The sequence below is a fragment of the Gymnoscopelus microlampas genome (genome assembly GCF_963454915.1).
Source record: "Gymnoscopelus microlampas genome assembly, chromosome: 4".
NCBI classification, from domain to species: domain Eukaryota; kingdom Metazoa; phylum Chordata; class Actinopteri; order Myctophiformes; family Myctophidae; genus Gymnoscopelus; species Gymnoscopelus microlampas.
In genome coordinates, this window is record NC_139941.1 from 10,815,474 (window position 1) to 10,841,457 (window position 25,984).

Genomic DNA, 25,984 nt, shown 5'->3' on the forward strand with positions numbered 1-25,984 from the left:
CTTCACAATATGGATGCTGTGCATAGAGCCTATACACTCACTCTGGTTGAATAATGACCGCTGGTCCATATTCGTCAAACCTTGCCTTTATTTTGTTGTCCAGCGGCCATGATTTCAATAACATTTAGGCTACCAAAAACGTCGACTGTTCCCCCCTCATAATTGTCTGAAATATCTTAATCCATTGTTAACTGAGTGCACAAAAGGAACCAAATGTACCCGTTAGGGTCCATTTAGTTCCTTTTGTACTCTCTCAGTTAGATTAATATTCAGAATTTTAATGGTGTGTATATAGCCGAAGCAGTGGTAAATAGTAGCGTGTACTCAAGTAGCGTAGGCCTACGGGCCTACTTAAGTACAATTTTGAGGTATTTTTTTTACTACTGGAGTATCTCCAATTTTCAGTACTTTTACTTTTACTCCACTACATCTCAGAGGCGAATATTGGACTTTTAGTCCAATACAATTATTTGAAAAGTTTAGTTACTAGTTACTTTTTATATATACATTATTATATTATAAAACATACATTAACCACTTTAGCCCAATTTCATACATAGGGTATTTGAAAATAGCCGATCTGCAATGCAGATCAATCTGCTATTATCAAACATTTTAGTACTTTTACATTTGGTAGCCTACTTTAGGTATATTTTGATGCCAATACTTTTGTACTTTTACTCAAGTAACATTTTGAACACAGGCCTTTTTACTTGTAACAGAGTATTTTATAGTGTGGTAGTGGTTGTATTGCTACTTTTACATACGTCAAATATCTGAGTAGGCCTACTTCTTCCACCACTGAGCCAAAGAATGTAGCCTTGAAACAGACCCTCTTGGCTAGTGAAGGCCTGTTATATTTACTACACGGCACCTTCTCTCATTTTATCGCCATTAGAAAATGATATCAACATTTCTGCTGATGTCAGGAGGGAATTAACGACGTCCCTTTACGACGAAGCTTATAGAGGTGAACGAGTTTAAGACATATATAGGATATCCATTAGTTTATCACAATTGTTAATTTCTGCTTTGGTGAAATAAGGAGATATAATTATACTGTTTAATGTCATGCTTTCTGAACTAGAAACGGGACGCGGCTGTTCTTATGGCCTACTGATTAAACTGAACAAACCTATACATCTCAGAAGTTGTTGTATAAGGCAAGCAATGGGTCTTGCGTTGTATAATAATAATAATAATAATAATAATAATAATAATAATAATAATAATAATAATAATAATAATAATAATAATAACAACAATAACAATAATTTTAATAATATGAATAGTATTAATAATATTATTGATAATAATAATAATACGTGATTATGATGATTATGTTGTTATTTTTATTTGTTGTTTTTTCCTGGGTTGACGGCTTATAATAGGCTTTAAAAAATAAATAAATTGAGAAGCTATAGGATTATGTCTCATATTTATTTGATGTCTTCTTTAACTGTTTTATAGCTAGGTTAAATTGTACAAAAGCGTAACGTGTATTTGTTCACTGCAATGCTTATGTTTTTTTAAAGCTTAGAATATAGCTGGATATTACTGAAGGCAAACAGCTTGCTGTCAATTAGTGGCCATATCAAATATAATGCAGTAGAGAAGCCTAATTTCCTACAGTTTCCCTACGTGTATACAAACATATAATTAACGTATTTATTTATTGTTGCTGTCACCTTGTATGTCCAAAATATGTATGTCCTTCCTTTTTATTATTGTTAAAATAGCAAAATAGATCAAAATAGCAGCTCACAACGTTTCGTTCACATTGCTGAGCTTGTAGATCTGCCATTTTCCCTACTTTTGCGTGACACTCTTGTATGAGGAATTAGGGCATTAACACACACACACACACACACACACACACACACACACACACACACACACACACACACACACACACACACACACACACACACACACACAGGTGCTGGATTCAAACAGAAAACAATAAATCAGGGGAGAGCCAGTTGAAAATAAAGCTATTTTATTGTCAATGCATTCAACATGATTAGATAAACAGCACTGTAATATCCTGAGTGTTAATTCAGCTCTAGTGTACAAATGGAACCAAATGGACCCTTAAATGAACACTCAGGATTTTACAGTTTCCAGTTGTAATCGTCAGCAAAAAAAAGAAAAAAGAGAACCACAAACTATTCCCCACTGACACAAAATATTACACTTTGTATTTCAATTAAAACAAATATTTACATTGCAGTGTGTACACTGCATCAATATTATTTAAGTTAATAATATTAAATCAATATCGTTTAATATTACATGCACTCTGAAATATAGTCTGACATAATATTCCGATTTGTGTCAATATTCATTGTAAACATAAAAAAACGTGTTCGCCTTGTAAACCGTGAAGTGTCTGTATCTCTTTCTCTAGTATATTTGCATTTCTATGATATAAAATACAACTTCCTGTACATTTACACATATTTATAACCGTCCCTCATTTTCAAATGTTAAGTGCTTCATAAATAGATCCTTTTCCAAAAGTCAAAACGTTATTTGCATACACCCCAAAAAACGTGACACGTCGAAATAGTAAAAAATCGACATACTGAAAAAAAAAAGAAGAAAAAAGAAAGGAATACGAGAGCATCGTCCGTGAAAGTGAAAGTGACAACAAAGTGCACAGGCTTTTGTTATTTTCTCCATTGTTGTTGTCTCTCCAGGGTTGTGGGGGGGGGTGACGCCTACTCCGGTGTCGCGGACCAAAAATAGGCGATCTATAAGCTCACAATGCTCACATTGTGAGCTTATAGATCGCCTATGCTCGGCACACGACGCCGTCCTACGACGAAATATAAATCGGGCTTAAATCCACGCCTGAGCCAGGCAGCGTCAATGCCCCTCCCCCGCCCCAAACCGTCCGCTATTAAAGTCAGTTGTGGGAGGTCATGTGACGTGACAGGTGATGGCGCTCCCGGAACGACTCGTTGCAGATGGGGCACTTGAGCTTCTCCTCGCGCCGCCGCTTGACCAGCGGCTCCATGGCGAACTCCTTCTTGTGGTGCGAGCGCATGTGGTAGACCAGGTCCGAGGTCATGCGGAAGGACGCGTTGCACTTGGCGCACCAGTTCTGCGCCGGCAGGCAGAGCGAGGTGAACGATGGCGGCAGGAGCGTGAGCGCCGACGGCATCTGCAGCTGGATGGGCCCCGAGCTCTTGGGCCAGAAGGCCGTGGCGGCGTACACGAACGGGCTCTGCTTGGCGGCGGCCATGCCGCCCGGCACGGGGCAGTTGGCGCCCAGCTCGGCGCCGTGCAGCTTGGCGGCCAGGTGGTCCGCCTGGTAGAGTCTGCTGGAGGAGATGGTGTCGCCCACCGCCGGGTGGCAGTCCAGCAGCTTGGGGGGCATGACGAGGGGCGAGATCTGGGAGAAGGAGGAGCGGTGCGGCTGGCTGAACGCGCTCTTCCTCGGCTCGCCGCCGTTGATGCCGTGGCCCACCGAGGTGAAGGCGCTGCCCACCGGCGACGTCTGCGGCGGCTGCGTCTCCGACAGGACCTGCCTGATGTTGAGGTGCTTCTCCGAGGGGCCGCCGCCGCCGCTGGGACGGCCAGCCTCTTTGTTCTCCGAGTTGGAGCTCTGGAGGGTTTTGGCGGCGCCGTGCTGCTTATTGGCGCTCTGGGCGGACTTCTTGACCTCCGTGAAGGCGCTGCGCTTGGCCTCGCCCGGCTCGCTGGTTCTCGGCGGAGAGAAGGCTCGCCGGTTCTCCTCCAGGCCGTAAGCCCCTCGGTAGTTCTGCGCCGAACTGGCCAGCTCGTCCTTGGACTTGGTCACGGGGAGGCCGGGGACCCGGGGCTCCCGGTCCTCCACCTCGGAGAACTTCCTCTTTCCCAAGCTCTCGCTCCGTATTTCGGCCTCCTTGTCGCTCGGCGGGCTGCTGTTGTTCTCCAGGTCCCGGGCCAGGTTGTGGAAGTCCATGGAAGGCTTGTTGGTGTCCTGGGCGGCCGGGAAGCCCTCCGAGCGGCCCAGCTTAGGGCTGGTTCTGGTCGGGGTGGTGGTGCTGGAGCGCTCTTCGGTGCTGTCCTTATTGCCGGCGGGTTCCTCCTCGGCTCCCGCCAGGCTCTGGAGTCTCTTGGTGCAGCGGAACCTCAGGTGGGCCAGGAAGGGGAACTCGAACTGGAAGCGCTGGCTGCAGTCGGGGCATGAATGAGGGGACGGACCTGGAGATGGAGACATGAGCCTATGAGTTCAGTCACGAAGAAAGTGTTCACTACACTGTAAAATAGTCACTGTTCATTTTATCCTGAGTGTAAAAATATAATAAAATATGTAATAAAAGTGTCATATTGGCATTTAACGCACTAAATAAACAGAGTTAAACAAAGCTGAGACCTTTGTTTAAAGCTGCACTATGTAACTTTCCTATGCTACCCCGGATTTGAACCTGGTTTCCTGTGCAAGTGCTGACATTGAGCAAGAGCCTGCCTTGCTTGCTCAGGGGATACATTGAATCTTGACCATCAGGTCAAAATTCTTGTCAGATCCTGTGTCTAGGTGAGACATGACCTTTGACACATCTAAATATCTCAATAGAAGAGCAGGAACACAAAATACAACCACCCCAATTGAATAAGTTATATTGTATTAACATACTCTACCATACAGATTGGACACAGTTACATTTTATTCATTAAAAAGCAGTTACATAGTGCCGCTTTAACACTGTTTATTTAACTCTGAGTGTGTCAAATATAAAAATAAATAAATCACATCAAATGGGGTGGACTATAATGCTTGGAATAAAAAAAGGTTGAGAATAATTGCATCATTGTACTTTATAGGCTATACTCATGAAGCAAAAGAACCAATGGCCTATATACTTTGAGTGTACAGGCTATTGGTTCTCAAAGTGGGGTCCGAGGACCCCCAGGGGTCCTTGGTGGGGTGCCAGGGGGTCCCCAGCAAAATGTGTTAATTAATATAGTGTACAATCATTTTAACCACTTTAGCCATATTTTATACTTAGGCTATTTTTTGAGAAATCGTGAACATCTGTGCAAATCTTTGAATGTATATGTTTTAAACTCAAATCTTTGCTTCTGGAGGTTCCTGACACAAAACATTTTCAGATGGGGGTCCGCTTTCAAATAATATATCAATTTGGGGGTCCTTGGCACGAAGATGTTTGAGAGCCACTGCTTAATAGGCTACTAGGCTATAGGCTAACTCACCCTTGCTTTTGGCTGCCGGCGCTCTGGTGGAGGTGAGCAGCAGCAGCTCGATGAGGTCCTTGCCGTACCAGACCAGCAGCTCCTCGTCCTTCTCGATCCTCCGCAGCGAGCGGTAGAAGAGCTGGCCGCTCTTCACGTAGGCCTCCAGGTTCTGCTCCTCCCTGTCCCGGGACGACTGCACCAGCCGCAGCCACATCAGGCCCTCCGAGGTGCTGTTGGTGGCCGAGGTGTCCACCTGCACACACACACACACACACACACACACACGTTTGTGTTAATATACTTGTGAGGACACCAATGCCTTACTTGATTATACTACAGTGTCACACAAAGGCATCAAAAGTAGCAGATCTACAAGCTGATAACGCGTCGCTTCGCGCCACGTTTTGAGCTTGTAGATCCGCTACTTTTGCTACTTTTGAAATTTGAATCCCGAAAAGTAATCGTTTTGGACATATGAGAGGTTTCCACCCCAGCAGAGACGATACAGGAGTTTGATTTTATGCCTGTTTATTTTATTTCCGGGCACCAAAATACCTGATTTACAAGTTCACAATTCAATTCAATGGAGCTTTACTGGTATGAGAAAACATGTTTACATTGCCAAAATACGTGTCAAAACATAATAAAAAACAATTTAAGAAAACATTGGGGAAGTATGTATTTAATTTGGGGTGGGGGGGGTACAGCATTGTGTTAAACAGCTCTATATCACATTGCAATGGTATAAAGCTGCTCACAAAGCGTTGCAAGCTTTAAATCGGCTATTTTCGGTGAGCAACACCGGCTTGCAACTACAAATCGAACATAACTCTAACCCTATAACCTCAGTCCTGACCTCCTGACCTCGACCTGCATCTTTTCCTTCAAGGCTTTTCTCTAAAAATCGTTTTTAACCAAAAAACAACAAAATTCTCTTGCTGGAAACGTGTCTAGGCCTATTCCTTAGATTCGACTACAATACGTTATGTGGAGACATTGGCCCCACTTGGCCCTCACAAGTACACACAGTCACAAGTAGGCCCACACGCACGCACACACGCGCAGTTGAGTACATATGTACTTAGTTACTTTGCACCACTGGGGCTTACCCTGAATAGTAAGGTGAATGGTAAAGTAAAATTGCACTTAAGCACAGTACTTGAGAAAATGTAGTCTACTTAGTTACTTTCCACCACTGGGGCTTACCCTGAATGTGCAAGGTGAATGGTAGGCTAAGGTAAAATTGTACTTTAAGTACAGTACTTGAGTAAATGTACTTCGTTACTTTCCACCACTGGGGCTTACCCTGAATATGTAAGGTGCCGTCCGTTTGTCCGTGGCTTTCAGGGCGATGAAGGCTATGCTGTCGTACAGCGACGTGTGGCTCAGGACGCAGGGCCCGAAGATGGCGTTCTGCGGGATGTCACAGGTCGTGTAGACACTGGTGAAGATGTCCGTCAGACACTGCTGCACCGCTTTGGCGTCCCCACCGTCCCACACTAACTTAGGCTGCGAACTGGACTCCTCCATTTTATTTACTGCAAGAAAATAAACAAATAGAGAATTAGGATGTGGAGAGAGAGAGAGAGAGAGAAAGAGAAAGAGAGAGAGAGAGAGAGATTCCACTTTTGTGGTGGAAGAAGTAGGCCTACTCAGATATTTACTGAAGCAAAAGTAGCAATACCACAATATAAAAAAGGCCTGTGTTCAAAATGTTACTTGAGTAAAAGTACAAAGGTATTGGCATCAAAATATACTTAAAGTCCCAAAAATAAAATCACGAAATGTTTGAAAATAGCTATTTTCATTCCCATAGGCTATTTCCAAATAGCCTATGGTATAAAATAGGGCTAAAGTGTTTAATGTATGTTTTATAATATAATAATTCATATCTGCAAAGTAACTCAAGTTTTCAATTGTAGTGGAGTAAAAGTACAATATTTGCCTCTGAGATGTAGTGGAGTAGAAGTATAGGCTAAACTAAAGTATTGAAAATGGGAAACACAATGGGAAACTCAAAATTGTACTTAAGTACAGTACTTGGTAAATATAATTAGTTACTTTACACCTCCGCTTTTGTTCAATGTAGACGTACGTAGCCTATGTTTTCTCATGCCAATTAACTCCCTTTGAGAGAGAGAGAGAGAGAGCGAGAGAGAGAGAGAGAGAGAGAGAGAGAGAGAGAGAGAGAGAGAGAGAGTGAGAGACACACACACACACACACACACACACACACACACACACACACACACACACACACACACACACACACACACACACACACACACACACACACACACACACACACACACACACACACACACACACACACACAGAGAGAGAAAGAGGTTTCGTTTTACAAAGGTGTCGCACCAAAAATAGCCGAATCTACAGGCATTGTCTATAATAAATGTCATTCATAAATGTGTCCCAGGACAGATTGGCCCAAACAGCTGTCAGGGGGCGTGGTCTGGCCAGGGTTTCTAATGAATTCAAAGCTCATAATAAGTTCATTATGATGGCTTCACCTTCTCCGCTACATGGATGCCCTCCTTGTCTAATGTAGCATACACACCAATACATGATAACGGTATAAATAATATACATTTAGCCAGACACAAAAAAACTGTTTAGCATCATATAATTATGCACAATGTGTGCTGCTGCTATTATTATTATTATTATTATTATTATTATTATTATTATTATTATTATTATTATTATTATTATTATTATGTTTAACCTGAACAAATGTTTTAACTGGACTATTATGTGTCTTGCTATATTGTTATCATCATTTTAAGATTTTTGTGTAAAAGGCTATAGTGTCACCCCCGCCCTGTATTCAAAGGTTGTTTTGATACATATGGCCTATGTATCCCACTCCGGAAAAACAGCAACAAAAAAACGCTAGTGGTTCCCAAACTTTTTAGCTCAAGACCCAAAAAAGAAATGATCGACATTTGCCCGGGAAGTGAAAATAGCAGATCTAGCTCAAAACGCTTTGTGACACATTGTGAGCTTGTATCTGCTATTTTCACTACTTCTTAAACATTTGTTTTCTAATTTATGGAATTTATTTTGAATAGAATCATTGCATTTGTTTCTTGTGTAAGTGTATTTACTTTTTTCATTTTTTGAAAATGTTTTGAAATAATATGATTTTAAAAAAATGTAGGAAACCAAAAAGTAAAGGGATATCTTACTCATGAGTCATGACCCACACAAATGTGCGCGCGACCCACAAATGAGTCCCAACCCACTGTTTGGGAACCAGTGCTAATAGGCTATCATACAGTAAAATCCTCCTTATTGTATCCATGTGTATGCCTGGAACTCTAAGTGTATATGAATGTAATTTCAGACTCAGAGCATATCTAATGGATTTGAAGTGTGATCTAACCTTTAACTCCTATATTCTACTGCTCATTAACATAATATATTACATATAAACATATACATATCTAATGGATTTGAAGTGGACTGTTATAGTGTGATCTAACCTTTAACTATATTCTACTGCTCATTAACATAGTATATTACATATGCAAATATATATTTACATATACATGTCTAATGGATCTGAAGTGGATTGTTATGGTGTGATCTAACCTTTAACTCCATTCTAACTGCTCATTAACATAATCCACCGCTTTCCCTCTGAGACCGTAATTAAGCCTCATTTAAAGCCTCATTTATAGACTCACTCAGCTGTGTCCAACGGTGTCGAAAAGAACGCGTTAGCATGCACGCTTCATTATTATTGTTATTAGTATTATTACTATTATTATTAGTATGACTATTATTAGTAGTATTTCATTTATTTATTTATCTCTCTCTGTGTGTGTGTGTGTGTGTGTGTGTGTGTGTGTGTGTGTGTGTGTGTGTGTGTGTGTGTGTGTGTGTGTGCGTGTGCGTGTGCGTGCGTGTGTGTGTGTGTGTGCGCGCGCGCGCACGCATGGTGAAATATGTGACCTCACACACACCTTTGAGCCTCTCAGTAAGTTATTTAGGGTCATACAAATAAATAAATACAAATCTTTGAAATGGATTTACCACATTAATCTGAATCAAACACGTTTTTGTGTTGATAAATTGATAGCTGAATGCAAAGTACAGTTAATTATCCAAGTCTAAACTGAAAATAATAATAATATATATTTTTAAATAGCACAAATACATATGTGTTGGGCTTCTATAGATTCACTGTGCCTGCTGTCTCTCCACTGAATGACTCATATTCTGATAAAACCGCATACATGATAAATCATCTGTTAGGGCCTCACAGCGCGGTCCGACAGGCGTTAAAAATATATTGATATCAATTAAGAATTGTGCAATTCTAGCCTGTGGTTTATTTGTATAACGGGTGTAGATTATAGTGATTATTAGAGTGACACAAATATTGTCACCCAAAATGTATAAGCCACTGTGCGTAATGCCAGCATGCAAGCTTTGCAAAATGATAGACATTTTTGCTGATTGACTGATTGATTGAATACTTTATTTCTTCAATAGGCTACTTTATTAGCAGATTGACAAAAGTTGCTTTCATTTCTTTTGTGAGAAGTGCCGCGTGGCGAACACACGCACAGCTTTCACTAAACTGACGGATGTATAGAATCATAATCAAAACGTCCAACTGCGTGATACGTAGCCTACAGTAGGCTAGGCTACAACTAAAGATATTTTCTTCGCCGATGCAAAACTCACCGTTTTTTATTTTTTATTTATTTGTTGTTGAGGTTTAAATTGTATATTTGCCGAAAATAACTACATTTACAAGCTGACAACGAGTTTTTTTAATCTTACGGCAAGCAACACCATCAAAGAGAAATTTGATGTCTCCCCGGCACCCAAATAGTATAGCAGATAACAAACATTGAATTTGTTTCTAATTCATGTTTGTTTTTTCTTGAAAATGTTTTGGAATAAAAATAATAAAAAACCTATATAGGAAAAAAACACATACATAAAGGGATATTTATTTACTCGTGACCCATACAAATGTGTCCGCGACCCACACATGGGTCCAGACCCACTGTTTGTCATACACTGCCATACAGCCCAGTGGTTCTCAACTTTTTCCGCCCGTGAACCCCCAAAATAATCATATTTGAACTGGTGACCCCCCCAAAATAATCATATTTGAACTGGTGACCCCCCCAAAATAATAATATTTGAACTAACTGGCGACTCCTCAAAATAATCATATTTCAACCCTGACAAGCACTTGGAATTGTAGGAGTTGAGGCATTGCATTTTTGACCCGGTTGAGTCGGTTCCACAGATGTTGTGAAAATAGCAGATCTACAAGCTCACAAGGCGTTGTGAGCTTGTAGATTGGCTATTTTCACAATGTTTGCCTCTTTCTTATATTATTTGACAATTTCGCCAATATGTATGTGGGGACCCCCCTGGGCTCTCGACCCACAGGTTGAGAACCACTAGCCTACACAATATATAAATCTGGCTTTAAAACGGTGGCTCTGTCACCACACACACACACACACACACACACACACACACACACACACACACACACACACACACACACACACACACACACACACACACACACACACACACACACACACACACACACACACACAGTGCGATAAATGCGCATCTGTGCGCTGACTGAACGTTGGGACTCCCATTTAATGTCCTCTTTTCTCCCAACTTGGGAGAAAAGAGGACATTAAATATATGCATCCACACAATAGAGGATACGTTTATTCTGTCCAATTGCTTGAAAAAAAGAAGTGTTGTTATTAATCACTTGAACCTCAGCATCCATATTATATGGGGGGACCTAAGCCAAAAAACGCATTGTGAGCTTGTAGATCGGCTATTATTTTTTGTGAAGATGTAGATGATATTTGGTGTTTGGCTGTTAACCCCTTGAACCCCATCATCCATATTATAGGGGGAACATTAGCCAGAAAAAAACGCATTGCGAGCTTGTAGATCAGCTATTATCTTGGACAAAAATATATTATGCAGATCCATAAATAGGAGGAGACGTTAATTCTGTCTATTTGCTTGTTTTCTGAAAAGCCCATGGTGTTGACATTTTTTTTGTTATTAACCACTTGAACCCCAGCATCCATACAACACAGTCCAAAAAAAGCATTGTGAGCTTGTAGATCAGCTATTATTTGGGGTGATCGATTGATTCATTGATTGAATACTTTATTTGACAGAAATGCAAAACTGCACGAGTACAGTCATACACTTGGTCTAAAAGGATTTGCACAGAAAAGGTCCTAGTGGACTTGTTTCCATTGAGGTCCTATGTATTCAATTCATCAATATAACATAAAAATAACACCAAAAATCTATATCATCACAAATATAAAACGCTATATGTGAAGATATTTGGTGTATAGAGGAGACGTGAAATAAGGGATCCATGTGTTGTGGCTCAAGTCTGTTTCTCTACATTAGAGACCAGAGGGTTTGGTGGTTAAATTACGGCTTTTCTCTTTTTGACTGAGGCGTTTTGTCTGCATGTATGTGCGCTCCCCGGACCCCCCGAACATCTGCGGTCCCCCCCAGACCCACAACACAACACAAGACAACACACACAACACACTGCGCCCCTTTCATGCGCCTTTTGCAAAAACCAACAAGCACACTGCGCGTCTGTCACCGTCCACACACACACACACACACACACACACACACACACACACACACACACACACACACACACACACACACACACACACACACACACACACACACACACACACACACACACACACACACACACACACACACACCCATTCCAAACCAAACCAAACCAAACCAAACCAAACCCCGGTGGAATAAAATAATAGCAAAAATAATAATAGTGGAATAAAATAATAGTATTATAGCCTTGGATCAAGAAGACTATCATGTATTTTATGAAAGTCGGACTCAATAAAATACATCTATGATATAGTCTTTCTTGGATGATGTGTGAACGATGCTATATAGGATTGGATCGAGACTATATCAAATGTGATCAAATACATCTATGATAGTCTTGTTCCAAGGCTATATACAGCGTCATTCACACCCAGAGACGGTCAAGTTTATCCTTTAAAGCAGAAAGAAAACGTACCTTTTTTGGTTGATTCCAAACAATAATCCACAAAAAGCGTCAAAGTGATGCTATACTGTGGAGTATAGGCTGTAACGGTGGCAGTCAGATATATATAGGGATGGATAAAACGGTCGCCAACGGTCGCCAAAAGCGGACTAATGTGACGCCTCGGTCCTCCGCTGTGGTCAGTACATTGTCCCTTGTTTTAGTGAGAGTGACAGTGGATACACTGCCGTTATAAGAGCCTAGTATACCCTGCTGGAGGATAGAGAGACATCGAGACACAGAGAGAGAGAGAGAGAGAGAGAGAGAGAGAGAGAGAGAGAGAGAGAGAGAGAGAGAGAGAGAGCGAGAGAGCGGGGGGGGGGCGTGCAGATGGGGCTTTGCGATGCACTGACTGGCTGACTGGCACACACACACACACACACACACACACACACACACACACACACACACACACACACACACACACACACACACACACACACACGCACGCACGCACGCGCGCGCGCGCACACACACACACACACACTTTTTGTTTGTGGCACATAATCTGCCCAATGAGGCGTGTCACTCTGCCTCTGTCTCCTCCCTTTAACACTTCACTGGCCGACTGGCATGGCATCCGATGACATGCATGTATTAGAGAGAGAGAGAGAGAGAGAGAGAGAGAGAGCCTAGACCCGTTTTTTTATTATCATAAACAGTTTGCGGTTGTTTCCTAGCTTATACAAGAAGACTATAGCCTACATATAATTCAATTACTGTCTGAAGGTGTAAGTCCCTCCGGATAGATAGGCTAGATGTATGTGTGTCTCAAGAAGACATTTAATATATATATATATATATATGTGTATATATATATATATATATTAATGTAGGGTAGCCTACTTATGGGCAACTTATTACTATTTTTATTATATTTTTATTATTATATTATTATTATAATCATGATCATTATTATCATTATTATTAATAACAATAATAATAATTAATGATAATAATATCATTATTATTATTATCAATACGCATTGAAATATCAGTTTATATTCGGTATGAAAATAGGTTTTGAGGTGTGTCTCTTGGGGAAAAGAACAGCTCTTGATTGACGCGACACCGTGGTACCAGTGGAGTATACATGCTTAGTAGGCTCGCTGTCCCGTGGAGCTGTGTGTGTTCAGCAGGTTCATTTATAGGGGGCGCCAGTGTCGCATGATTTGCATTTCTTTGGTCGATTGGTTTCACATAGAAGTGAATCGAGCCTCCTTTTCTCTTCAGCTGTAGAGGAGCTGGTTGGGTCTCTGTTATAGTGATTACCAAACCTTTTCAATTCAAGATGGACCCCCAGTTTGGCATACATTATTAGGCCAGTAGTTCTCTAAATGTTTCATGTCAAGGACCCCCAGATTATAATATGGATTTGGCCACAGACCCCCATCTGACAATATTTTGTGCCAGGGACTCCTATTCATAATTTATTGTTGTTAATATGTTTGTTGAGATTTTTTTTTTTAATAGCCGGTTATAGGGTTAAAGTGATTAAACTGGGTTTGATGCTATATATTTACTGAATTGGCTGTAGGGAACCCCCTGGCACCCCCGTCAAGGACCCCTGGACGGACCCCACTTTGAGAACCCCTGCTTAATACCATAGACCCCCATGAGACTGTACACATGGAACCACATGGACCTTAAATATCCATGTGGTTCCATTTGAACACCCTAAGACTTACAGACATCATATAAGGGTTCATTTGGTTCCATACTCTCAGAGTTACAGACCTATAAGGGTCCTTCTGGTTCCATTTGCACACTATCAGGAGTTACAGACCTGTAAGGGTCCATTTGGTTTCTAACTATAAAATCATTTTACTGGCCCCCCCCCTGGAACCCCTTAAAGGATGAGCTTGCAGATCTGCTATTTTTGATCAATCTTGAAAATTTGTCAAAGGTCATGGCACAAAGTTTGACCTGATGGTCAAGATTCAATTAAGAATGTGCTAATATAGCATCACAATCATTTTATCCACTTTAACCATATTTTATACAAGCTCTTACAAGCTTTTACAAGCTCATGAGCTTGTAGATCTGCTGTTTTTGAAAAATCATGAACATTTGTGCAAAAATCAATAAGTATATTTTTTAAAGCGAACATTTTCAACTCAAATCTTTGCTTCTGGGGGTCCCTCATGGCACAAAATACTTTTGAGATGGGGTTACGCAGCCAAATACATATCATTTTGGGGGCCTTGCTTCCATCTGGTTTAGGACCAGATGGAAGCAGATAGTCGCAGATAGTCGCAGCCTTATGTTCCACAGGGAACGAAGAGGATTAAGTAAGTAAGCACTAAAGAGCTTTGAGAGAAGGGGAGACCGACCCCCCCCCCCCCCCCCCCCCCCCCCCCCTATGTTAGTGAAGGTTGAGACCCACTGAGCTCTATAACATCTTTGCATCAGATCCAGTCCGATTGATACGTCGTCGTACAAATTGCAGACGGGCGCCGCGTGGGGTCAGGTCCCTCGGATGACGTGACGTGACAGCTGTATTGTGGTCCATCCCATTCATGTGACATTCACATGTTTTTTTTTTGTCATGCCTCCCATAGTCTACTCAAAATCATGGCAGTGAATAGTGTCATTTATAGAAATGCTGAGAGCATTCAGGCTGTAATATAGCCGAGCAGACAACGGAGAGATGCTTGAATTATGCGGCTGTCTCACCCGGACCAAATTGGAAGTGTGCGTTTGTTTGTTTGAGGGGGGAGATGTTTCACTGTGTTGTTGACCCATGTTCTAGAATTTGTCGCTAACAGATCCAGTGATTTCCCACTAGTCTTCTTAGCTGGGCTTGAGACTGATTTGTGACGCAGTGATTGTTGCAATCATGAATTCTGAGAAAGACTAGTGGTTAAATAAATTGTACACACACACACGCACACACACACACACACACACACACACACACACACACACACACACACACACACACACACACACACACACACACACACACACACACACACACACACACACACACACACACACACTTCACAGTGCACTGACATGGACATACACGTCACACAGACAGGACAATAACACTGTGAGCGTAATGTATTTATTTTTTTCACAGCCCCTCTCTACACCCCTCTCTCTCTCTCTCTCTCTCTCTATCTCTCTCTCTCTCTCTCTCTCTCTCTCGTGGCTTGGTGGAGAAAATCCCATCAACGGACTCATCAGGCCTAATTGAATTTGAGGTCAAGTGGTAAACACCATGCCTTTACAAAAACATCCAACATGGGCCTCACATAGGCTATATTAAACAAATACTTAGCAGGAAAAACACACACAAAAAACACCCTTTTTGTACTACTTGTCATCATTTGTAATCCCAACATGGTTATTTCATATGTGCTCACTGTTGTTTTAGTTTGAACTAATGACAAGATGTCCCTCCTTTCCTCGCCACTATGTAGATTTTGCAAGTAAGTGATAGATATATATGCTTACTTACAGTACATGCTTCCCCCTTTATAGGTTGAATATTAATTGAGATATGGCTATTTTAAGCTCCTGTCAGCCATCGTGGATGCCACCTTGAAAATGGAAGTGAAAATGGAAGTTATATTTTCCTGGGGTTCAACCTATACTGACCCATCTAATATTGGAGTTTCTGCATACCGGCCACTAGTGGGCCAGCCCAACTTGAATGCAGGGGTTTTTGAAAACCTTACACCCACACTTAACACCATGACAAAAATCTAAAACTTTGTCACTAAGTGCACAATCTTTATGTATGATATTTGGCATATTCCCTCTCAGCTATCACAACCACAGCTTGTAGCAGTTTGTCCTAGCTAATTAATCTCGCTGATCTTGGGCCGATCAGCACCAAATTGCTTGTGCACATTGCCGAAAGGTCACAGACGTATCTCCACAATCTTTTGCCCACATATGTTTTACACTTTACAAAAAAAAGATATCTAACTGTAATTGTATTTATATATCCACAAATGTGATCAAATATGCAAATTATCTCATTAAGTATGAACAATACCAAAATATGCTCCCTGGTAGGACGTAGCGCGTGGAGGGAAAACGTACCAACTAGTTCCTTTCCCCTCCATCAGGCGCCCTGGCTGACCAGGGGGAGGCATTATAGATACTAGGATTACTGCATGTTTTTTGTGAGGGTACCTACTACCTACCCTATAGGACACAGGGTTTTTCTATTAGTTTTTCCTTCACAGCTTTCACAGAGCTTCTGGAGATGACATCTGAACTTACATCCACTGTAAACAGGTTTCCCATTAAAGGTGATTTATACTCATTGCAGTTGCCCGCTGTTGCACGCCGATAATAGCTGATCTACAAGCTCGCAACGTGTGATGCTGCAACGCGTTGTAAGCTTTTATCAGCTATTTTTGGCAGAATTGGCACGCAAAATGTGACGAGTACTGACTTCGAGATAAAATATGACCCAAATGCTACTTTCTTTTATTTTTTCTGATGCAGTCCAGTTTCAATGGAGCATGGTTTAACGTAAAAAAGAAAAGAAATAAAAGAATGATGACTGAACTGACTGAACAACACAGCAGCAACAGGACGCACACTGAGGATGAGTGAGACTTACCAGCTTCTGTCCAAAGGAGGGCAGGAGAGGAGAGCAGAGGAAAGATGCAGCACCTCTCAAGCCAAGAGGAAGTGTGTGTGTGTGTGTGTGTGTGTGTGTGTGTGTGTGTGTGTGTGTGTGTGTGTGTGTGTGTCTGTGTGTGTGTGTGTCTGTGTGTGTGTGTGTGTGTGTGTGTGTGTGTGCGTGCGTGCGTGCGTGCGTGCGTGCGTGCGTGCGAGGCAGAGAGAGAGAGTGGGGGGGGGGGGGGGGGGGGGGGGGGAGGGAAACAAAGAGAGAGAGAGACCCAGCAAAAGTAGTTAACACAGCATCACAATCATTTTAACCACTTTATCCATTTATATGTTGGCTATTCAAAAAAAACAGCTCAGCTTGTACATCTGCTATTTTGAAAATATAAAAAAAAAATATTGAAATGTGATTTGGATTTCTCTTTCTGGGGGTCCCTGGCACAAAACATTTTCATATGGGGGGCCAAATACATATTCAATTTAGGGGTCCTTGACATGAAAAAGCCAAAACCACTGGTGTAGCCGAAGCCAGTGTGTCACACTCTGTTCTGTCCCTCCCCGCAGAGCACTTTGAGTTAACCTGCCACTTTAATCCCCGCGGCGCTCTTTAAATTAACTCCTTGCTCCTGCTCACACGGACATCAAAGACACACGGAGAGTGAACGAGAGAGAATAAAAGAAATACATGCAGGAGGGGAAAGAGAAGAAGGAACAAGAAGAAGAAGAACAAAAATAATAACTGGGAAGGAATGAATTAATAATGAGCCACTTTTATACTGGATCCAGCGATTACACAAAATGGGGGAAACGGCCAAAAAATATTCTGTACGGCATATGGCACTTCAGCTGCCATATGTGCCAGTTTTCACAAAAAAACTGGCACCGAGGCTCACTATGGTCAGTAGGAACTGCCAACAACACAGCAAGGCCTGCATGGAGAGAGAGAGAGAGAGAGGGGGAGAGAGAGAGAGAGAGAGAGAGAGAGAGAGAGAGAGAGAGAGAGAGAGAGAGAGAGAGAGAGAGAGAGAGAGAGCGAGCTAGAGAGAGAGAGAGAGAGAGAGAGAGAGAGAGAGAGAGAGAGGAGGGGAGGAGGGTATTGGGGGCTCTTCAATAGGCTCTATGCACAGCAGCCATTTTGGAGAAAAAATTGGGCCTCTTCTGACTTCCTTCACAGGTGTTACCATGATACTAATGAAGGCTCTGTTCCATTCTGGTCAAACAGAGTCAGGGTGCTGATATTGTGCATGTTCAAAGTGTGGTCCAGGGACCCTCATGGTTCCTTGAGAGGGTGTAACTCTGAGAGTGTACAAATGGAACCAAATGGACCCTCCCGGGTCCATTTGGTTCCATTTGTACACTCTCAGAGTTATGGGGGTCCTTGACATTAAAAAGTTTGAGAACCACTGTGCTACACTAAATGGAACAGAGCCTTCATTAGTGTCATTGGTAACACCTGTGAAGGAAGCAGGGAAGGGGCCCAATTTCTGTCCAATATGTCTGCTGTGCATAGAGCCTATTGGCTTTGTTGGCTTCACTCAGATTCTTCTTTCCTCTAACCCAGTGGTTCTCAAACTTTTTCATGTCGAGGACCTAGAAATTGATATATATTTGACATTTGGGCATTTTGGGCATTATTGATGGTACATCGTACAGAGGGTAAATAGTACAAAAACGATAATTATGGTACATCCGGCAACACTGGTGCTTCCCCATGGGGAGGTTTTCCAGGCACAGCCCAGCTGGGAAGAGACCACAGGCAGACCAAGGACCAGGTGGAGCGTTTATGTCTCCACGCTGGCCTTGGAATGCGTCAGGATATACCCCAGTCAGAGCTGGCTTATATGTGGCCAGGGGAAAGGGAAGTCTGGGATTCTCCGCTGGAACTGCTGTCTCCGCAACCCGTCTCTGGATAAGTGCTTGAAGATGGGATGGATAAATGGACGGACGGACGGACGGACGGACGGACAGACAGAGACAAATTGTCCCATGTTGCAAGTACATGAGCACAACCAAGAAAACAATAATTATTCACCATTGACAGAGGTCGTCTCCCTGCTGCCTGAAGTTAAGTGGAATCAGAATGTGTCTATTGTCTGAGTACTGAATGGCCACAGAAGGTATTTGACTCAGTGCATTGCTCTCAGACACATTGTAAAAACTACTACATTCAGCACGATAAGAGAAACCGTATAAAATCAACGTATGTGTAAGTATCCGGCCTTTTGCCACCTGTCCCCCTGTTACAGTGTATCTGTACGGATCGTTAATGGGGGACTGGCTGTGCTGAGACTATTGGGGTGGGTGGGGGAGTGGGTGGCTGCACGCCTCCCCCCCCCCCCCCCAACCCCACCACCATACTGGGGAGATCCCAGCGGTCACCAGGGCTTCGTTTAGCTTCTGACCCCCGCTCGACATCGATAACCGCAGAGGAGTGTGTCGCTGTGAAGTCAGTCTCGTTTGCAACATTTAAGACAAGGAGGTGACACCCCCCCCCCGCCACCACCCTCCTGACCCCTAGCTTAACAAAGCACAGGAGTTGCCTCAGGCGTGTTTTATTCCCGGGGTCTGTTTGGGGGTCAGTGAGTCAGTCAGCCCCCCCCCCTCCGGTCCGGAGTATATCGACCTTGTTATTGTCACATCAGGGCTTGGTGGAATGCGCCATATCGTGTGTGGTGGGGGGTGGAGGTCAATCTACACAAACGATTGACCTAATAACAAACCCCCTTTTGACCCATGTTAAGATTCTCTACACTAGAGAATATATCAGTTAGCTGCTGCTTTCTTTAACCACGCACCTTACAGTACAACCACTCTACTCATATAAGGAATATTTGACACGTCTATCTCTTATTATTTTCCCCTTTTCTGCAAATTGCAAATGATGGGAGCTTGTATGACAATTTTCTTAAAATTCCAATCATCTTTACACCCCAGACCCCACCATTCCTTTGTGGTGCAAATGATAAAAAAAAAATACGATCCAGGTTTAAAAAACAAACAAAAAAATGTCTATTTATTTTCTTTCTGTAACGTTGCCTCTGCTTGAGTGGGGTTTTCACGTAAAGCGAATGTGACTCGAGGCTCGGGCCAGTGAGGGCTCAATGTCCGCTTAAATATTGCAGAGATTGCCCAGAGTTTTACTGGTATCGCTAAGTGTGCCCATTTAATCCGGCAGCTCTCGAACCACGACACACCACAGCGCTCATTACTGTCACATTAGGCTGACCCTCTGGAACTTAGCGGACGGTCACAGAAGGATCGAGGCCGGGGCGATCGCCAGGAGGGATCTGCAAAGGCCATCGGCCCGCGTCCATCCAAGGCTCTTATGTTCATCTGTGGTGTAAACGCCATGGCCCTGGACTCACTGTCCATTGGTGGACGAAGTACTCTGAAGTAAAAGTATCATCTATGAGGAGACCACAAGGGAAGGTAAATGTAAATTCCCATCAAAAGGTGGTGTCATAGTGTTTGTATTTGTTGACATGACATGTATTAATATGTTCATCTTTTATGCTATGTTGATGAATTAAATACTTAGGACCACGATGGAAACAAGTCCCCAGGACTTTTTTGTGTTATCCTTCTAGCCTTAATCCACATGCTGTTTATATTTCTGACCGATAAAGTATATACTGTACCCTGCATTCAAAGTTTTACTTGAGTGAAAGTCAAAACATTTTGCCGTCAAATTATACTTGGAAGTACTCATCATGCACAATGCCCCGTTTCACAAATCATTCCAGAATATTTCAACATGCTTTCAAAAATAGCAGATCTAAAAGGTCACAATGTGTCACAATGAGGCACATTGTGAGTTTGTAGATCTGCTTTTGGCAAATAACCAAAGTAAAAAGAAAAAAAAAAGGCCTGAAGTGGTTTGTAATAATAATCAAAATATGCAAAGTAACAATTGGAATAATTGTAGTGGAGTAACAAAGTAGAATATTTGCCTCTGAGATGTAGAGTACTTCCATTTAATGAAATGGAAGTACTCAAGCAACCACCACTGCTCATGTCACCGTCCCTCCTAAGCCACTATAATCCCATTAAAAGTTCACACGGCGGGCGCAGATGAAAAGAAAGTGTGCTCCATTGCAGCCCTGGCTGTCCTAAGAGGAACGGAATCCCACGCCAGAGAGACGCAGTGTAGATGCGACGCTGCGATGTGCATTACGGAGACAAGAAGGCCTCGGGGTGGAATGAGACTCTTGTCAGCTGATGGCCCTGCGAACGAAGACGTGGAATGGATTCTAGATATCCTAAAATGCCCATCACGAGATACGAACGAGGGCCGGCTCAGCAGAAAAGATTGTTTTAACTGGCTGCTCCCTTCAAGCGAACCCAAGTTCCACTTCCCCGTCAAAAAAGTTATTGCAGTTTTGAAGCAGCACTATGTAACTTTCCTCTTCGACCCCGGATTTCAACTTGGTTTCTGATTTTTTTTTACCATTGAGCTAATAGAGCCGGCCTGCTTGCTCAGGGGATAAATTTAATCTTGACCATCAGGTAAAGATTTGTGTCAGATTCTGTGTCTAGGTGAGACATGACCTTTGACACAATCTAAATGTCTCAATAGAAGAGCAGGGAGACAAAATACAACCACCCCAATTATATAAGTTATATTGTATTAACATACAGATTGGACAACATTTGATTGTATTCATTAAAAAAAGTAATACATACATAGTGAAGCTTTAACTTAGAGAGCTCTAAATTCTGGGTTCCGACGCCGATACCGATTTTGGAGAGTTCTAGATGTCATTTCAAATTGATGTTGTGACAGATATTTTTGTCAAAAAAGAGCAACAATTTAAAAACTATTTTAAAATCTTGTGATTTTATTCCAATTTCTATTTGAGAAGAAGAAGAAAACAAAAATATACACCTTTTTGTTAGATCAAAAAGTTCCACTTAAACATTTTAAACATTTTTAGACATTTAAAAAAATAGTCAATCTACAAGTTCACAAACGCATCACATTGTGACACGTTGTGAACATTTGGATCTGCTGTTTTGGAAACCATTGAAACCTTTCAAAACCGTCGTCAAAACCGTCAAATGATGGCCGATATATATCAGCCAAACCGATACACATATATATATAGGCCTATATATCGGTCTGGCTCTCGTTTTTAGCCCCTCAGCACTGTGGAACTAAAACAGAAACCTTCAATCTTGTGTGATGAACTTGTCAGCTTACATCAGGTTGTAGACATACAGAAGCATTCCATACCGCTCTCCTCATGGTGACTGAGTGCTTTCAGTAATCCGTCATGAGGCTCTTTGGGAGGGAATATGTCTCATTGTGTCTCTTTGTTTGTTTTGCTGCTTTCTAGGTTACAAGCGCTGAACTTGGACAATTCCCCGTGTTCTCCTTTCATGGGGAATTGAAATAAACAACAGCTGAAATCACTTAAGTTGGACTGAATATTCAGAAATGTTCTGATACCGACTGTCAAAGAAAAAGAAAAAAATACAACCATGTGTTTAGTCCCTCTTGGTCTTCGCTGGGAATGTACCAATGAAATTATGATTTAAATTTGAGAACTGTCCAAAATGTTCAGAGATTTTGGAAGCCAACATTTGATACCCTTATTCAAGATCAGATATGAGATCTACAGTACGGGCCGTGGTGGAAAGAAACTAAGTACATTTACTCAAGTAAGTAAAAATGTTGCGATTTTTCTTTACTTGAGTATTTACACTTTTTCATAATACTTCTACTTCTACTGCACTACATTTTAGAGCCAACGTTTTATTCAACAACAATTATGTCTAACAGCTTTAGATACTCATTACTTTCAGATTTTGTGACAGTGCTGAACCAACCTGCTTGTCATTTAAAGTCGGAGATTTTCCAACGTGAATGTCGGGAGACATTCATTCAGAGCGCATGGTGACCTCCAACAGATCGCTGTGTCCTTTCTGAAGGAGGAACAGTGACATGTGGCCACCGGCTGGTGGCTGCAGTCTTCCAACAATTCCTCAAAGGTCAACAACACATGTTTCGGGATTTCACCTTTGGTGAGTATAGCCTATATAGGCCCTACCTGATCATTGCATCCCACTCGGTTGCATATTGCAGTGGTTCTCAAACCTTTTCATGTGAATGATTATGCATTTTGCCGTGGACCCCCATCTGAAAAGGTTTTGGGCCAGGGACCCCCCAGAAGAGAAGATTCATGTCAATTGTTTTTGATACTTTTCAAATATAAAAAAAAATAGCAGATGTACACGCGACACAAAGTGACGCGCTGTGAGCTTGTAGATCTACTATTTTTGAATAGCCAACATATAAATGGATAAAGGGGTTAAAATGATTGTGATGCTATGTTAACTGCTTTTGCTGGGGACCCCCCTGGACCCCACTTTGAGAACCAATGGCATATTGGATTCTTAAAGTAGCACTTCACCCGTTTTCAACCTTATATAATTGGTCCTCAGAAAGGCTCATTATAAGCCACTGTCAAGAGGTGGGCTGTGAAAGTTCAGAAACCTTACTCTAATGACATCATCGGTGGTAAATTCAAACAAGATTGCAAACCTTTTGACAATAGCTTCCATTTTAGCATGCTAACCTTCCAGGAAGAGAAAGGCTGTAGTTTCTATTAGATCCGCACCGATTATTTATTTTGGTATATAAGGCTTCTGAACTGTCCACAGTTTCCGAACTGTCCATCAAAAGTATAACTCGGGCTTTTATGTGTTTTAATAACGTCATCCTCCGCGCTGCGATCTCCTCGGGCAGGGTTAAAGCCTGCTCGCCCTCAAGCCCTCGTCGCTAATGTCTGGTGACACACCACCATAACCCCCCCACCCCCCTCGCTGTCCCCAGTCTAAGCGCTTGGGAAGACCTGAGCGGGGAGAACAAAAGTTGATGGGTTACTTGGGGGTCGGGGTAGATGGAAGAAGAAGGGCCCGCTCACGCTACTGAAAATGGCAGCTGTCAAGAGATGTGACGCTCCTTCCCCCCCGCCGTTCTGTTGCAGTGACTTTGTCACATGCTCTACATATCGCAGGTCGTCAGGGTAAATGCGGGCCGGCAAGCTTGTCACGTTAAGAGTGAGATGGAGGCCCGGCCCCGTGCGTTATGATGGACTCATGCGCCGCTGTTTAGGTAAAGTCATTAATAGGAGCGAGAGCAAAAACAAGGGACTTCTTCCAGATAGACCTAGAACATTAGTCCTTAGACCTTGAACATTAATCGTTAATAATGTTTGATCTGCGGTACAGTATATAAATCACGCCAAATGTTTACCAGAATGCATTCGTTGTCGGCAGACAAGATTTCCTTATGGTTTTATATGCTCCATGTCGTGCCTGAGAGCCCGGAATATTCTCCCCCCCAAAATAATCAAGTCATTTTTATTTATATAATGTCAAATCACAACAAGTTGTCTCGTTCTACCTGGATTCCGAGAGGTTGATTTTTCATTCATTCATTCAAACCTTTATTTATTCTCGAAATACATTGAGGTTGCCCTCAACCTCAAGACATTGAGGTTGCCCTCAAACTTAAAAGAAGCTGGCACCTTAATAATGTGTACAGCCATGGGAAGGTCAGAGGGAGTGATATCTCTACTTCACACATGTGCATGTTTACATTCCACATGGCCCACTATCATATATGTTTAATGGCAGGCAGCACTCATATGCCATACAGTAACAGTCGATAGCGAGCTCAGGTCACAGGGACACCTGCCACAGCCACTATAGAAAGAACAACACACAATAACTTTAACCAATTGAACACTTTCAACCTGGCCTCCCATTATAGGTGAAAATATAATAACAACGACATCAATAATAATAAGGGTAATAATAGTAATCATCATCATGATAATTCACAAAATATATATATGTATCTTTTTTAAAGCATATACCAAAATTACCAGATTTTTGCTATTGATCGTATGACAAAGTACATATAGGACATATTTGGTTATTATAGTGCTCACAGGGCTTAAATGGCCCTGGAAATTTGGGGAAATTGTCTGCAATAATGATATATGCTTAAATTGGGACACCAGGTTGAAAGCGCTTTAAGAGACCATGACAGGCTGAAAAAGAAGCATTTTGCAAGATGAACTCTTAACCATCAACTCCCTTGCTCAGGTTGCCCAGGGCGGTTTGAGCTGGTGCTGGTACACAGCAAATGATGGGAGAGGGGTTTGTGTGTTGTATCGGAGGAGACTGTGGGGGGGGGGGGGTTATTTATTGCTGAGTTAAAGAACAGCTAGGCTCGTATACAGTGTGTGGAGTTCCATCTTTAAAAGTGTGTCCCCCCCTCGGGGGACAGCGGGCTAGCGGGACAATCATTAAGCTGTAAAGGAATGGGCCTCACCAATCAGCCCCTGTCAGCGTGGAGGCCTGGATATGCGAAGCAACAGCCCATTTGAAGGGGCTTCCTTCCGCTCCCATGTTTCCATCAGTGCTGAGACTGCCACGACTCCCTCCCTCCCTCCGTCTCTCTCTCTCTCTCGTTCTTTATTGAGCGCCCGGTACATCCATGTGGTGTGTGTGTGTGTGTGTGTGTGTGTGTGTGTGTGTGTGTGTGTGTGTGTGTGTGTGCTCACTTATATATACATTCAAATGCATGCACGGTCAGTTGGACACAAACACACGCTAGGTTCTCGTCATGTAACTGGCACATCAGTGGTTTTCAAACTTTTTGTGCCCGAGGCACACCAAAGGGCAAGTCATTTCTTTCTTTCTTTCTTCCTTTCTTTCTGTCTTTCTTTCTTTCTTTCTTTCTTTCTTTCTTTCTTTCTTTCTTTCTTTCTTTCTTTCTATCAGAGGCATATCGTTGCTGTCGGGCAGAAACCTCTTAACTCTATATTCTAACTGTTTGTGTTTTTTTTGTAAATGAATGCCCTCTTTGATCATTCTAGAGCGTCACACATAAGCATCAAAAGTTGCAGTAGTATTTTTTTTATTAGAATCCTGAAAAATAACAGTTTTGGAGGTTTCCACCCGACAGATATATTGCTTTTTCATTCACTTGATGGATTAATTTTCCTATTTTTCTACAAACCGGGTGGGCCCAGATTTAATCAGGCTATA

The 25,984-nt window shown here is 42.3% G+C and overlaps 1 protein-coding gene across 1 annotated transcript; it reads right to left on the bottom strand.

Moving 5' to 3' along the window:
• Nucleotides 1–2,906: 2,906 nt before the first annotated feature.
• On the bottom strand, nt 2,907–6,717 carry prdm8b (PR domain containing 8b; the record flags this gene model as incomplete). The annotated part of the gene is made up of 3 exons (XM_084054667.1): nt 2,907–4,194; nt 5,206–5,440; nt 6,493–6,717. 3 exons carry the CDS (start codon nt 6,715–6,717, stop codon nt 2,912–2,914), a joined length of 1,743 nt encoding a protein of 580 aa, XP_083910793.1. The 3' UTR covers nt 2,907–2,911.
• Between the last annotated feature and the right edge of the window lie 19,267 nt (nt 6,718–25,984).